Genomic DNA, 16,440 nt, shown 5'->3' with positions numbered 1-16,440 from the left:
AACGAGGTGATTGGGGTATCGGTTATGTGATTGATGCCACAATTCTCTAATTGGCTGAGGCCTCGAGAGCTAACTGATTGTAATGGGAGCGTATTTGCTCTTAGAAGACTTGTCTGTGTGATTTTTGGCTGTCAAGAAAAGTCAACATTCTCGTATGGGCGCGTGGCGGACAGGTGGGGGGGATTTATGTGGACCTCTCACATCTAATATACATTGAAAGAGAACAGGAAGACTGCCCTAAAAGTTTGAGTAGCTGGAACAGCATTCTCACTCTTTCCTTGAAATGTATTTGATAAATGTGCGAGTTGAAAGAGTGAGCAATTCCTGTCACATCGAGTTTCCACATATACTGCAGCTTTCACACTGCTTCGAAGATGCATTAGTTCTCCCTTTATCACTTTAATCCAATGGGCCCATTCTACACGGGGGATTGGATTTAGAAGCTGCTGATTTGCCTGCAGCATGCTAAATCGTGCATTGCTTTAACTACAGTGTCTGCTGGTGCCAAAGTCACGGAAAGACATGCTCGCAAACAGATAACTAAAAGATTCTGCTGTGTGGTATTTTTAAGCAGGCATTTATTCTGTCCCCCTGAACTACCACAGTCAAACCCCAGCTAACGAAAAAACATGTTTGGGCTATATGTGTGTGATTGGCAGTGGATGACTTCCTTTCAACACCATAGAAACAACATTCCTAGGTGCATTTTCTTGTCCGCGCCTTTCAGACAGCTATAGCAACAGAGAAGGCGAGCTGCCCTCCTCGCTCTTTCTCACAACCAGCTTTATGATTTTTTCTCTCACTCTCTGTCTCTCTTCTGATTTATCAAACACCACCTGTCTGTCAGTCTTTCAAATGCTCACAGGATTCCAGTCAGCACATCTCAGCAGAGAGATCTCTGTGTTTCCTTTATCCACCAGTAAACTCAGTCTAACCATTCTGCTCTGCCTTTTCTTCTCCTGCCAAAACACATGCATAAGTACACAGCACCACATAAACACAGACATGCTTCTCATGCCTTACCTAAGCCTTTCTCACTGCTTGTCTGTCGTGTCTTTGTGCAACCCAGATGACTTCAAGTCTGAGCTGAGGGAACAGCTTCCTCTGATTGCGGGGTCAGCAGCAGCAGGAGTGGTCTTTATTGTTTCCCTTATTGCTATCTCCATTGTTTGCAGCAGGTAACCAGATTTTCCTTTATCTTGTCTCTTGTAATACACTAAGAAGATGTTGAAAAATGTGTCACGTCGTTCAAACTGTAGATTCTTTTCAAGCTCGCAGTTTGTTTTGAAGGAAGTTGGAACTGCAAAAAATATACACATAGGGCGTAAACCATTCGGTATGCCACGTTGTATGTCATTGTCGCTAATAATAAGTACTAAAAAAATCCAATAGGTGACAACATTGCAGGTAAAATTCCACCAGGCTCTCAGCATGTATGGTTTGTGTCATTTGCTCTATTAATTATGCAAAAATAAAATTCAGCGGTGTGTAAGATTCCTAAAATTACTGACATTTATTGTAATCTTTTGTAAAAATGTTTCTGAAACATAACTCTGGTGCTGTCACCTTACGCTTATGCTTTGGGACTTATCGTGTAACGTGCCCTACATGTAGTCACATACCATTTATTAGTGCAAGAAGACTATCACTTGATTCGATGACAGGCATACTGAATAGTAAAGGCACGCACAAATTTGATGGAACGGGAAAGCAAAATTGTCATTTGAAATGGAATACTCAATTCCTTAGAGAACTTAACATCTCCTACTTTGCCCCGTTAAGCCAATTTCATTTTGCAGCGGTTTGTCACATTGTCACATTCACGTCTTGCTCCACTTTAGATATATGAAAGTCAAATTTTCTGCAGGGCTGTGTGCAAGTTTGAGCAAGTAAAGTGTTCATCAAATGGGCCAGGCTCTTTTGATGCTGAGGCAGAGGAGACAGATGAAAAGGAGTGAGATCCTATCAAGGTCTAATTAAAAATCAGCTCATTTTCATAAACTTCATTTGCCATTTCTAACCCTTTGCAGCTGATTCAATTTCAGCCACGTCATTTTCAGCCCGTACACAAAAACACCAAAAGTAATAAGATCATGTTTACTTCTTTCATCTTGGCACCCCTCCCCCTCGCTATCTGTCTTACGCTCTCTGTCTTTCCTTTCCCAATACTCATTGCACCCTTATAGGAAAAGAGCGTATTCCAAGGAGGCGGTGTACAGTGACAAGCTGCAACATTACACAACAGGAAGAGGTGAGTCTACCCTATTACTTACAGCTGCTCTAAGTTACTGGTTAGTTACTATCTATCTATCTATCTATCTATCTATCTATCTATCTATCTATCTATCTATCTATCTATCTCTCTCTCTCTCTATCTCTCTATCTAGCTCCCTTTTCCTCTACTGTTAGACTATAATTAATAATGTAAGCCATTTAAAATGAATAATAATGCATTTAAGATATGGAAAATTTATGTAGCAAGTGTCTGTGGTTCAAAGGGAAAATTTTCCCTACTTTTCACCGTGACATTGACTGACATCTTTTAGGGCTCCATGATAGCCATGACTGAGTTGTGTTTTAAGCACTCCCTGGGCACTGACTGATCAGGGGAAGTAGCCTGCAGGGACACACATATAACCTCTGACAAACACTCAGTCACACATGCACAAAAGAAATGTGTGTAAATTGGTGCGTCAAAGAAAGCCTTATGTACTGCCAACCTAGCAGTCTGAGAAAGGGTTTACTCAAGGGGATTGAATTTTGTTGAGCCTGACACAGCAAATGGCTTCAACAGAGTTACTTTGTGTCAAAGCTACGAGAATGGTAGCTTGGGGCTTATTAAAACTGCTCTGGACAGAGGAGTCGGTTTTGCCACAGTCAGGGATGCACTGTAATTAACATAAGTCATGAAAATAAAAGATAACAGTTGTTTGTGGCCTTAATTATCAAATGAAGGATCCAAGGTGGATACAAAATCAAATGCTAATAAGGAAACCTTCACAATGCCATCGCACACAAGGTTTTTCCCCACCCTGTGATGCATTGTTTTTTTTGCTTTTCTGTCAAGATTTGACTGGCAGTTTTGTAATTGCAGTATTCAGTGCAGCAATAAAATAGACCAACTCAAACAATTGCTTTGGGTGATCCTCCAAAAAAATGTGCTTGCCAGCTTTCACCCAGCTGTCAGCTCCTCCAGATGTTGCCACGCGCGTCTCATAATATCGCCTCATTTGCAGCCCACCTCAAGAGAGACGTTGCTAATACTGTAAATTCAGTGGTGCAGCCTGATGGTCATGCTTATGCAAGAAATCAGACCTTTAACATTACACCAACTCCTGCATGTGATGTTCATGTGAACACAAGTCAAACGCTGCTGCTGTGGCTTAAAGCGATCGCCCCCATCAGATTCAGTGGTTTTTGTAATGTACAGTATCATTGCTGTGTACACTGTTTGAGTTTAATTAAGTGGATTAATTCAAGGATTAAAACTATTTTGCAGTTTTCTGTTTAAAAACAATCAAAAGATCATTCCTGATTAAGTTGCTAAAATATTTATTAACTCGTGTTTCTGGGCGGTTAGAAAGGTTGGCTTGCATCTGTGAACTGCCATCATCAGGCCTCTCCACAATGTTCTGTTTTGTCTAAGTATGACCTTTGGCTGGGCCACTCATTGTTTGCATTTTTTATTCTAACATCCAAACCACCAACTGACTCATTCTTCCTTTCTTCCATTCAGACCAGTGTTCCTATTACAGTGTCTAAGAAGCCCCCCCACAGCACCGTGTTGTTATCTCCATAGCCATAGAGATGTTATTAGACAGGAAATCATGCCATAGTGCTTGGAGTTCTACCCACTGAGTTCAATTTCTGTCTCATCAGATGAGATAAACTTATTCCTGATGCTGCTGGATGCATTTAACTGATGTTCAAAAATCTCAAAGCCACTGTCATATGGCTTAGACTCGGACTGGCTGCTTTTCAGCCCCCAAGACCTACAGACATGATTGAAGCAGTGCTTCTACTGAGATGATGATCCTACAGCAGGTTTCCCAGGTTTCTTATCTGCAGAAGACCTCCAAGCCTCTGCCTGATTGATCAGTGGGTTCTTTCTGAATAAGGCCCTTCTCCCTCTGTCTCAGTTTGGTCAGACATTTCTAAGAATAGTCTTGCTGGTTCCAAAATTATTCAATTTCATGATTATTAAGGCCACTGTGTTCCTTGGAGCACTCAGCTTTAAAAATGGGTTGATATTTGCCTCCACATGTGCCTAGCAACAGTTTTATCACAGGGGCCTACTGTGTTCCTGTGACTCCATGGTTCGGCTTCTGTCCTGACATTAAGTGTGATCCTAGGACTTCATGTACTCCTTTTGCACATATTCCTAAAAACATGTCTTCACAGCATTATTGGGAGTTACCAAGCGTAGAATAAACATTTGAATTCTATACTTTTATCTCCTAATTAAATATATAACATAATAAAGGATATAAAAAGTGAAGGAATCATAGAAGTTCATTACTGCACTGCTCTGCACTCAAGTCCATGCACTAAGCATTTGCAGTTTCTCTCAGGGAAACATTTCCTTTTAGCCTTTAACTCACACTGACAACCCGTCTAAACGAGTTAACAGACATTTCTAAGAACTAAATGTCTGTGTTGTGCCCTCATGCTTCCACATGACTACCAACAAATTCTAAATTACAAATGTTCAGACCGTACTTGTTGCCTTGTAGCTGCAGATGTTATTTGCGCTTCAACATCTGGTGCTCACACTCGATGAGAATGGAAACTCACTGAAAAGAACTAGTTAGTTATGGGTGGATGTAAAATATGCTTATACTCCTTTGTTTTTTCTTGCATATTTCCTTTATATGTGCAAGTTCACCCTTCAGCGTAAATATGTTAAAATATTATAATTAACAGGTTGAACCTTTCATCACTTTTATGAACTTTTCAAGGAAAACAAAAAGACTTGCAAAAGGCCTGAAAAAATCCCCACAAACATTTCACTTTCTTTTTTTAGTGACTCCATACAAAATGTAGATCCCTTATGTGCGTTCCATACTAATAAGCCGCAATAAATAATAAGTGTGTGTTTGACAAATACTTTTCTGACATCAAACGATGGATAATTAGTTAATATTTAGGACGGAAATGCAGCTCATTATATTTAGAGCCACAGAGTAGATTAGTGTGCATCTTAGACCTACATAAAACACTCTAGGGATGTATTGCCCTGCACATAAATCACATAAAGTATTTAAATGCTATATAGTGAAATCACAAATATTGTCAGGCAAAGGGAATTAGAAGAAATTATGTTTCCTTGGTGACAGGCTAATGTATGAAACATTCCCTTTTAACTTAAAAAGATGAGCATTTATGGAGCTACTATTTCATTCGCAGACATTTTTGTTTGTCTTTGGGCAATATATAAAGTGTTTGTAGTAAAACCAGTAATCCGATTGTAGCCATTGCCAGTAATAGATTAATGTAAGCATTACGGCTCTGCGGTTGATTTGTGGATACATTAGGACCATTACGTAAACGACCGGGGCAGACTAATAGCAGGCTAAATTTCGGACATTGGTGAAAATAACATGGTTAAGTGCATTGCAGTACACTGTAACTTATAATGCCTGCCAGCTAATAGAAATGAATAGAATCAACTTTATTGTCCACCAGAGTGGAAATTTGTCTGAGTACACTTAACCGTTTGGACAATTATGTCATAAACTTTGTTCTAATTTATTATATTAATCTAAGCTTTATATCTGTTGTGGTACGCACGTGTCCGTGAGCCACTGTGGCAGCCTTGGATTCTTTCCTGACAGAGTTGTTGTTTTATACGTTGGTCCAAAATAGAAATGACTTCTGGATACATTTGCTTCGTACTCTCAGATGAAGAGCCTATGAAATATTAAAGTAAGAATCTATTTTTTATCCAGTGGCCATAAAAAGATGAGTCCAGTTAACCAGGGCTGTGCCACAGGGAGGACGATAAACTGTTTGCATTTTAAATTATACATGAAAATGGGCTATGGACTGTGAATTAGATAGTAATGGCTGTACATTTATTTTGGAGGTATGTGCACAAGAGCTTGAGATTTTGAGTGTGAGCGTGCTGCCATAAGCTTGCTGTTGCATGCTCCCCACTGAGATTTTGAGTCCTACCCAGTGGTGCCGCTAAGTGAGCAGCTTGGCGACATTTGTAAATCGAATGACTTTATGGAATGCAAAGCTGTAAACCCTCTGATGGATTAACTTGAATCCACTCTGTATGGAATCTCTAATGAGCAATTACACTCACACAGACAGGGTTCAAAGCAATTAGTGTGGTAACTAGAATCAGCTTCTAGTCAAGAGCAAGGTGAGGCACCTTGATCCCAGGACTAGACCCTATTCTCTTTTTGTCTCCTGAGACTCCTCCCTCCTTCTCTGTGGCTTATGCAAAGGGCTAGGCACAAATTGACTTGATGGAGATGGGTTTATTCCAATCATGGCTGCAAAGATTTTGCCTAAACAGCTCTGAGAAAGAAGGCTGCCCTTGGGTGTAGCTGCAAAAATGATGATTTGAAGTCTACTTGCTCGCTGTCCGTCTTGTGGCAGCATATTGAATTTGTTTACAAGTGTTTTACTTAGCCTGTCGGCACAGAAAAGCTGTACTTCTTTTTTTGCAAACATCGCCAGTCTGTGAACTGGTCTCACCTACTGTAGAATGGCATAAAGAGCTAGTTGATAGCGTAGCGGCTTTATCTCTTTATGAGCTCCTATAGGGAAAGATTGCAGGAAAATTGGTTCTACCACTATCAAAGAGCAGATACTGCTAGGGTAAGGGATAAAGGGGTGAAAAAAAGTCTACATTTACTCTTTCTATATTCCCTCATCTGTTCCTTTATCCCTTAATCTCCCTCCCTCTCTTTGTCTCTCTGTCTCGTTCTCTCACTCTAGCTCTTTTCCTCTCGTAAGCACTGAATCACCACCATTTTGTTGTCTGCCTCTACATGTTTTTGAGCCAGTTCCTTTAATTCTCCACCTACACTCTTTGATGCGTTCAGTACACGTTCATTTTAATTTACACATTGCAGTGCTTTGGCCCCTCGCTAAGCATTGATAATAGAGCAAATGAAGGGATCATCATTTGCAGCGATCAAAAGTTTATAGTGATTATAAGTAATGCTGTGACTCTGTGATTTAAGCTAACACTTGGGGGTTATTTGAATTCGCCAACCTTTAACTCAAGACCCCAAAAGAATAGTTTCATCTTCTGGAAAGCTCACTGAGCACTTTGGTTGTTCTAGAACTCTCATTGCGAGCCGACATGTCTAACTGCCCCTCCCCACTGGGCTGCCCGACCCACTTCTCAGGCTCTCCGGGGATGAAGATCTACATTGACCCCTTCACCTACGAGGACCCAAACGAAGCTGTACGAGAATTTGCCAAGGAGATAGATGTTTCCACTGTCAAAATAGAGGAGGTCATTGGTGCAGGTACAGCAAAACATCGTGCGTGCATGCTTTTGTATTCTGTGTGTGTGTGTCAGATAAATGTGGATTGTTGAGTTGTTGTATGTCATATAAAAACCTGAATCTGTTCAAGGTCATGAAGAACAACCTTTCTGGCAGCCACTTCAGATGGGAACATGTCAAGGGCCTATGTCAAGTGTACTAGTGGTATATAGGCCACCTACCCAGGGACCTAATGTCATTAGAAATAACTCAACCCTCTCCGCCTTTTCTTTGTGCCTCTGCGTTTTTGGATCTTGTTGATTTTGCTTTTGATCATGTTCAGCCTTTGCATCATTTCTTCCCCATTTACTTTACATGTAAAAGTGCAGACATTCGTTTCCTGTCCTTGCTTTCTTGTTTTTTTTGTTTTTCTTTGCTTGAGAATGACCCTTTTTATGTATTATTAAACTGTATATTAAAATTACAACTACATAATTAGGTCCTGATTGCTTTCAAGTGAATTTTGATTAAATTTAAGTTTAGTATATCCACGTGTCTGGTACATGTTCCTTTTCTTTGGGATGGAACACATCTTTTCTACAGCCGAGAGGACACGCTGACATCATACATGCTGGTTCATACGGAGGCTAAAATACCCCTGGTAATGTTGCTGGGCCTGGAATAGCTTTTGAGCGCAGGCGGCCTCAGTAAGCTAGGTGTGAGGAAGTGACAGAGATACAATAGGGATAAGGATGCAGTGGGATCAGCTAATTAAAGGTTTTTGTTTTTGTTGATTTCACTGTGTGTTGTCTCTCCAGGACACCAAGGTGGTGATAATTAATCACATGGGTTCCAGAAATTTGCCAGATAGTGCTTGCCTGGTATTGTTTGATAGGGGGAATATAAAGGCACTTGCCAGCCTATGCTGTGTGTCAGAAGAGCCATACTGTATTATATGATAGCAAGATATAACAAGCTCTATAAAAGCACTTTAGGTAACTTTAAAAGCAAACATGAAAATTATGATCTGATTAACTCTGCTTTTGAAGGCTTTTTCTGCTAACAGAAGGAAATGAGGAAACTTCTTTCTCTTTCGAACTAGGTGAATTTGGGGAAGTCTACAAGGGCCGTTTGAAGCTACCTGGCAAGAGGGAAATCTATGTAGCCATCAAGACCTTGAAGGCGGGCTATGTGGAGAAGCAGAGGCGGGACTTCCTGTCTGAGGCATCAATCATGGGCCAGTTTGACCACCCGAACATCATCCGTCTCGAGGGTGTAGTCACAAAGAGCCGTCCAGTTATGATCGTTACTGAGTTTATGGAGAACGGTGCCCTTGACTCATTCCTCAGGGTGAGTGATTTTTTTTAATGCTTGTACTGTGTCACACAAAGTTGCAAACAGCTATATGGCGAGATCTGAAGCCATATGTGTGAGTTAAATAGAAGCTTGGCAATCTGAGACTGAGAAGCTAATTGGAAGTAAATTGTAAAGCAATCCCACTAAAGGAGTTCATGCTAAGAATCCCTCCTAATACAAATTGGAATGAGCCTTCTTAATCTGTCCAGTGCCAACAGAGAATATGTTTCATGACAGTGAACTTGATTTCAGTCATTCTTAATTTGAAAATTTCCACACTGGCTAGCTTTATCAGCCTTTAATTTAATGCCTGGAGCTATTAATGGACTCTTCACTCTTTCTTTTATAGTCAGGATTGAACGGACATACAGCTTAATCAATATTCAGCTCTCTTTTTTCCTGCTTCAATCTCATGGATTGGCGTTCTATTCCACTTTGATCTAGGGTGGGTTTAAATGGGTTCTTTGAAGTTGGCTTTGCTAACCGCCACATCCGACTTGTGTTTCCATCGATCTCTCTTACCCTCTTATTTGTTACTGTGTTTCTGGGGTTCAAAGCTTGCTCTTCAGAGCATTCACACAGGGGTAGGGGCACCATTCTTGGAGTTTAAAGAGATGGATGCCTGCATGCCTGAATGGAACAATGCTCTAACACCTACACTGAGTAAGATTGGCTGCAGGAATCCGATTTGCTTTTTTAATACAAGTATACTCTTCCTCTGGACATTAAAAGGATTTGAAAGGCAAGACAGGAACTCAGTGTGTTGATTTTGTAATTGCAAAGTGTAACCAACAAACAAGAAAAAAAAGGACGCACAAGAAAAAATAAACTCAAAGGTAACTCAAAATAAGGGTCTTGTATGTAGCTATAACAACATGACTCCTCTTGTTATCTGCCATGTGCATGTACCCCATGGCTGTGATAATAATGATCTGCTGCAAGACTTACCTCATGCTACAGAAGAAGATGAGAATCCAACTGAGCAGCCTTGACTCAAACCGAATTTGATTACGGTACACGTTGAATGAGGAAGTGGAGTGATGAATTTAAGTCAACATGTGTTAATGATTCAGTAAGAAGAAACAGCGTAATTATTTTTTTGCCTATTAAAAATGGGTATATTAGCCTTTGCTGCAATCTGCAACCTCCAGCTTTGCTCATTTACAGGATGGCAACGGCATGACGTAAGCTCTGCATTTTTATTTGTTTTCCTCTCTGTCCTCCAGCAAAATGATGGTCAGTTCACAGTGATCCAGTTGGTGGGAATGATGCGTGGGATTTCTGCAGGAATGAAATATCTCTCAGAAATGAACTACGTCCATCGTGACCTGGCCGCACGGAACATTCTCGTCAACAGCAACCTGGTGTGTAAAGTGTCCGACTTTGGTCTGTCACGCTACCTGCAGGACGACACGTCTGATCCCAGCTACACCAGCTCTCTGGTGAGTAATAATAGTGTTTTACTTTGTCTGAGTGTCACGGGGAAGCTGTTATTCGCGTAGCGCTTATCTAAATATAATTTAAAGTTTCCCAACGTCTTTTTGCTGACATATAAACCAATTGAAAAACACCACCTATCAGTCTAATAAGTTTTGCTACTGACAATGTCTCACTCTTTTTGAAGGTCTTGCAAACCTTTCACCTTTTCAGCGCCTTTCATTTTATATGAGCTGTCACTCTTTGCTTCCTCATCCTCCTTCCACTCTTCCCTATACCCTGCAAGTCACGGACCGGAGGTCTGTCACATCTTCATTAGTGTGGAGACAAGCCTCCTCTGGGAAGGCTCTCTTGTTGGCATGCCCAGAGTGCAGAGAAACCAAAGGGCATTGCAGCCTCTCAAACTGACATCTCCCACCCTTCTCTCTCTCTCTCTCTCTCTCCCCCTTTCCACTCTCTCACTCCTCATTCATTATTACTGGAGCATCATGGGAGGCTTTGGCTCCTCATTAACTCCTCCACGCTACAGATCTGTAATTATTAGCAGCCATCGTTAGTTCATCTTCTGCCTCTCCTCTTTCTAATTCATAACACACTTTTACACCCTTGCAAACACACGGCGTAGGTCATTAGGACTCCCGACATGCCTTAGGTTGTGTGCTGGGATTTAGCTGAGTGTGTGTGTGTGTGTGTGTGTGTGTGTGTAGGACCACATAAGGCACCGTGTGGACATCCACAAGCATGCACGTGTGTGTCTCTGTTTGCTACAGCTGATGTGCATGTTTCAAGGATCAACTCATTAAGTTATTAACACTCACACACACTCATACCTATATTTATATATAGGTATATACATGCAAGAAAAGGTATGGGTAGAGCAAGTCATCTATATATATACAAATATATATATATATATATATGTATTTGTGTGTGTGTGTGTATCTGCACTACCCATACCTCTTTTTTGCTGTACTTTTTATTTTACTTTGGATTTCAGTGAGCCGTGTCCTGTGTTTTACCTGTCTGTCGACGGCCTCAAGTGGCTCTGCACAGCCCATTTTAACTGTGTTACCTGTGAACAGGGATTTTAACTTGCTTCATAACACCGCCTTGGGGTTTCTTGCTGAAAGTGATTCATTGTATACAATCTGAATATAGAGCTTTGTGATACGGGGTGGGGGGGTGGGGGTGGGGGGGGGGTGTATATATTATGAATAAATATGAATGCAATCTGAATATATTACACTATCAAAAGGGGCATATTTTTAGGATCAGGTTCATAGGTATTTCAACACATGCAGAACTTGAGATCTAAAGCAACCAGTCAAATAGCCTGTGAGTCGGTGTAGGTATGAAAAGGAGAGTTCTCAAAATAATCTGCATTCATCTAAATATAGGTGAAGAAACAAAACAGTACTAGACAACACACAGTCCCCTGTTCATTTTTCTGTCTTCCTTAGTGCCTGCATTATGTCGAAGCTGCTTTTCTCGAGAATTATTGTTTATAAACAGGAAAAACATAAAAAGCAAGGCCGAGGTAAGCCATTGATTGGTTGGAGCATGGTTGCTGATTTGTGAGAGTGGCAATAAGAGTGATGTGGCAGATATAAGTGAAAGGAGATATGACCACACGTTGGTGTGACTGAGAGCTAATTGCTCCTCGGGAGTAACCTGCTTTGTATGCTTGACCCTATAGCTAAACCTTGCTGAATGGGTATTATTTAGCAACAAAGAGGAGCAGCACTTCTGTTGTCTGCGCTGCTGAGCTTTACTAATAAACCAGTGTGTAAAAGATGGGGACTGGATTATAGATTGTGGTCCGTATTTTGATGTTGTTTATTGCAAACTCTCCAAACTGTCCTTGAGGGCATTATCTGGAAAGCACATAGAGCAAGGTGAGTTTTGAAGTCTGAACCTGGGGAGATGTTGTGATGTTAACACACTCTGGTTTTTTTGATGGTGTGTTTTTAACTGATAGAGAGTTTGAAACAAGCATATCGAAGCTTTGGCTGTGCTTCACTTTTATACTGAGTCCTCATTTGTTATCATAGGGATTCAGATGAAATCTTGGGTTTTAGCTGATTTTTGTTTTTAAATCAAGAGTCAAGAGAGCAGTTTTATCCACATGTCTGGGAGGCGTATTCTGTTAATGTGCCAGTTAAATGATTAAATAAAAGCGAAAGTGCTTTCCCATCAGATTGCAGGCACTTCATAAGGCTAGCTGATGTTGCCACACTTTCATGTCCTCCTGATTCAGTTTAACCTGCGATTTAGGGGGCATCTATACATGCATGCTACAAGAAGGGGGGGTCCTACGTTGTAATTAAGGAAAGCATGGCTCATGCCCTTCACTCCATGACCTCTTAAGTTATGACCTGATGCTAAACAATCAGCGAGCAAGGCTGGCATCGCAGACAAGGCTGAAGGAAATTCGTAAATTAAATTGCACTGACAGGCAGTGATTTACATCGGCACCAACCTCCTCCTCTAGCAAATTAATCACCTCTTTCCCTCTGCTGCTTTTCTAATTTTTGCCTGCAATTCTAAGCACACCAATTACAGTGCCTGTGGTGTGATGTTGGATGTATGGTTGGGAGGACATGCTGGTAATTGTGTTAACCCTGGACGTGGGTTCAGTCTGGAGCAGTGTTGTGGAGTTTCAGACAGAAGGAGGCTGTCCTCCCTCTCTGTTGGCTGCTCACCAAAGTCATAATTAATTAGGCTCACAGGACAATACCTGAGCCACTCTGGTCTTACTAAGGTGATGCAGGCTAACTGATTTAAGGACTCTAAAAGATTGTGTGCTTCACTGCAGCTATGACTTTACTGTGTTTGTTTCACTGCAGATTTTATATACTCGACTGCACGAGTTTAAAAAAAAAACCCAACTGGCTCATCTTAAGTCGTGATGCAATATGAGTAACCCTGCTAACCTAGCAAACAAGCAAGGCGTTTAGTCACTATTCCAATTCATAAAATAAGTTTATCATTCCATGCATCACTTGTGTATTTGCAATTTTTTATCCGTGTGCAGCTTGTGCACACGGATATATTTTCTTAATTGGGCGTCACAAGTGCAGCTTGTGACGCCTATAACAGCTTAGGCAAGTGATGTTACCCTTTCTATTTAAAGTTCATGCCCATAGGGCAGCAGTGAGGAGGGTAGGTATGGGTCAGGAATTGTTTTGCTTGTGCCTCAGCTGACAATGTGGGAAGGCTGTCATTGGCTTGCATGTCACACGATGCGCACTGTATGTTGTGCCTAAGCAGGCAAGTATGTGTTTAGAGGTGTGTGTTTGTGCCATGTTCTTAGATATACATGTGTTCCTAAGGGTCTCTCTATCTCTCTCTCTCTGTGCATGTGTGTGCACATGGGTGCATTTTCTTGTGTCATTGAAGCTGAGAGAGGTTGAAAGGCGAGGTCACACAGAGCCAGTAACAAAGCTCATCCGTCAAATCCCTGTGACCTGAGTGACATTCTCTCAGCTCCACTCGAGCGCTCACACTATGTGGACAGCGCTGTTGTTTCTGTCATTTGTCTGTATTCTATTTGCATCCTTTGCCACTCTTGCTGGCCTCGGGCCCATGCACTCTTTTTTTTTTTTGGCTTGTCTATTCCACTTCTAGTGAAATATTTATGCGCTAGGAGTAAGGGGACAGGGTAAACAAACAGTAAAATGGGAACATATCCATATTGGCCGGGCCAAAAGTAAACAAATGCACTTTCGTTTAGATTTTTGTGTCATGCATCAAATGCATAAGCACCATTTTCCACTTTCCTTTCTGGTTTTATTTTCTGTACTTTGTCAAGTCCACTTCTATCCTTTAAGCATATACTGTACAGGTCTGTGAAAAAGTTTTGATTATTCCCTCATTTTTGTGTGTTTTGTTAGGAAATTGGGAAGTAGATGGGGTGATTTATTGAAACGTGCAAATATACATGGAAATACAATAATAAGTAATTGGCATACCTGAGCCTTTTCTTCCTTAAAAGTTGCTTTTTAACAGCCACCCTTCCACTGAGACCATTTCTGACGAGGCTCAGCAAACAGTAGATGGACCACTTGAAGGTCCAGGTACATCTCTCAGGTCCTGTGTCAGTTTGAGGTTGCTACTATTATTATTTTGACATTTTTCATGGATCCATCAAAAGAAATGGGGAGAAATTGTGGTTTAGTGACAGGATGCTGCTGTAAAAAAGTGTCTAAAGATACAATTTAAAGTTAGTAAGTTGTCTGTTATGTGTAGACGCAACACTGGTTTGTTCCTCAAGTGACTTTTTTAATGCTTGGCTGACTTGAATGAAGTCTGGCTCCCTGGAAAAAAAAATCAACAAATGAGACATGACTCAGGACTTTTGCACAGTACTGTACTTTGAGACGCCGGTTTCACTCATTGATTCCCTACCTCTACATTACCAGTGCAGTGACCAAGCAGATCCCCGACTCACTTCCCATTTAAGTCATCTGTCAGGCTGGAGACACTGCTAACGGGAACTGAGCCAGTGATGTGTCACAAAATCCTAAACATCCCACTTAATTCTGCTGGTTTGTTCATGTCTTATTTTGTATTTCATTAATTTAGCTATTTCATGGCTACTTTTATTCAGATGATAGAGCTGCATTTGCTCAGTCTTGGGACTAATTTAGCAGCAAAAGTATGTTAATGTTGAGCAGACCCTTTTTTTTTGGTAATTAGAAACATGATCCATACCAGGTCTCCACATCAAAGAGTGAGTGTGCATACAAAACACTCTGCTGTGATTTAGATCTTCTGTCATGTTTTCCAGAGTTAGTAAAAGATGGACACCATCTGACATTCGCCATCTGTGGCTGTTTGACTGTGTTTGCATCTGAGTAAAATTTTCTATTTTGAATCCTGAATCCTTTCGAATCAGTGAAAGTAACGCCATCTCTGCTGGTGTGCTCTAAAAGTAGTGATGTTGACTATAATTATTTGATATTGTCCTCATTAAATGCACTTTTTAAAAAAAATTCCCAGTAGCATTAAAATATGCTGTCATGCTCAGGATTTGGTACAATTTGATAAAACTGCAAGTGTATCTGAGGGTATAATTGTCTATTTTCTGCATCCTGCAAAAAGATTTCTGGGACAAAGGTTAATTTCTAATATGAGCATAGAGTAGTACAGGCAAAATGAGATACTTGCTCGGGTTAATTTGATCGTGTCAGTAGATGCTAGATATGCTGAGGCCTGTAAGTTTAGCATAATGCAAAATGCTACTGTTGCAGGGTGAACATTACCAATTAAAGGAGTAAAAAGTCAAAAGACATACAGTAGAAAATAAAACTACAGAAAGTACAGTTATTAATTATTTTTCTCTATAATGAAAGGATTTCCTCTACATTCTATTACAGTGGTTTGACTTGATCCCTTTCTGAATTTGCGAGCTTGCTCATTTATAAAGAAATGAACAGTTTTTATTTTTTATGGTAGTTTAATTTTAATGAAATGACCCAGAATACCCCCCCCCAAAAAAAATAATAAATCTGCATTGTGTAGAAGTTATAAATTGATTTGCATGTCATTGAATGAAATGACAAGCAGCGAAGTGGAATTCTGTCCCCCATAACCCACCCAGAACATTGAAGATGGGTCGAGAATGGGTATTCCCACATGACAGTGACCCAAAACATGCCGCCAAGACAACAAAGGAGTGGCACAGAAGAAGTTCGTTGAGTTCATGAACTAGCATAGCCAGCTTGCAGACCTCAGTCCTATAGAAAACCTGTGGAGGGAGGTTAAGCTTTGAGTTGCCAAATAATTTAGTGAGTGTCTGTAAAGGCGAGTGGGCCAAAATCCCTCCTGAGATGTGTGCAAACCCGGTGACCAACTACAAGAAATGCCTTCCCACCTTGCTTGGCCACAAGGGTTTCACCACCAAGTCATGTCTTGCTTGGGGATGAAATATTTATTTCGCTCAATGACATACATTCAAGTAATAACTTCTATGTAATTTGTTTTTTTCTGGATTTTTGGTTGATGTTCTGTCTCTCTCCATTAAAATGAAACTCCTATAAAAATTAGATAGTGTTCATTTCATTATAAGTGAGCAAACTAACAAATTCAGCTGGGGATCAGGTAATTATTTCCTCTGCTATACATGCAGATGCAATAAAGAAAGACAACTTGAATGCATTACACAGAAACAGATCCTATGGTTGTGTTACTAAGGCGC

The 16,440-nt window shown here is 40.7% G+C and overlaps 1 protein-coding gene across 2 annotated transcripts in view; it reads left to right on the top strand.

Moving 5' to 3' along the window:
* ephb1 (EPH receptor B1) overlaps window positions 1-16,440 on the top strand; it is a 154,848-nt gene that overhangs the window by 125,386 nt on the left and 13,022 nt on the right. Inside the window, exons 8-12 of one of the 2 annotated variants that reach the window (XM_005476260.4) lie at window positions 1,070-1,178; window positions 2,187-2,251; window positions 7,368-7,490; window positions 8,551-8,798; window positions 10,031-10,246. In XM_005476260.4, coding sequence (XP_005476317.1) covers window positions 1,070-1,178; window positions 2,187-2,251; window positions 7,368-7,490; window positions 8,551-8,798; window positions 10,031-10,246 — 761 coding nt within the window. Of the gene's footprint in view, window positions 1-1,069; window positions 1,179-2,186; window positions 2,252-7,301; window positions 7,491-8,550; window positions 8,799-10,030; window positions 10,247-16,440 lie in introns of both variants that reach the window. The other variant, XM_013269921.3, reaches the window with a different exon arrangement.

This window comes from Oreochromis niloticus, linkage group LG18 (assembly GCF_001858045.2).
Source record: "Oreochromis niloticus isolate F11D_XX linkage group LG18, O_niloticus_UMD_NMBU, whole genome shotgun sequence".
Taxonomy (NCBI): Eukaryota; Metazoa; Chordata; class Actinopteri; order Cichliformes; family Cichlidae; genus Oreochromis; species Oreochromis niloticus.
The sequence above is the reverse complement of the archived record's forward strand: the minus strand, read 5'-3'. Positions and strand labels throughout refer to the sequence as shown.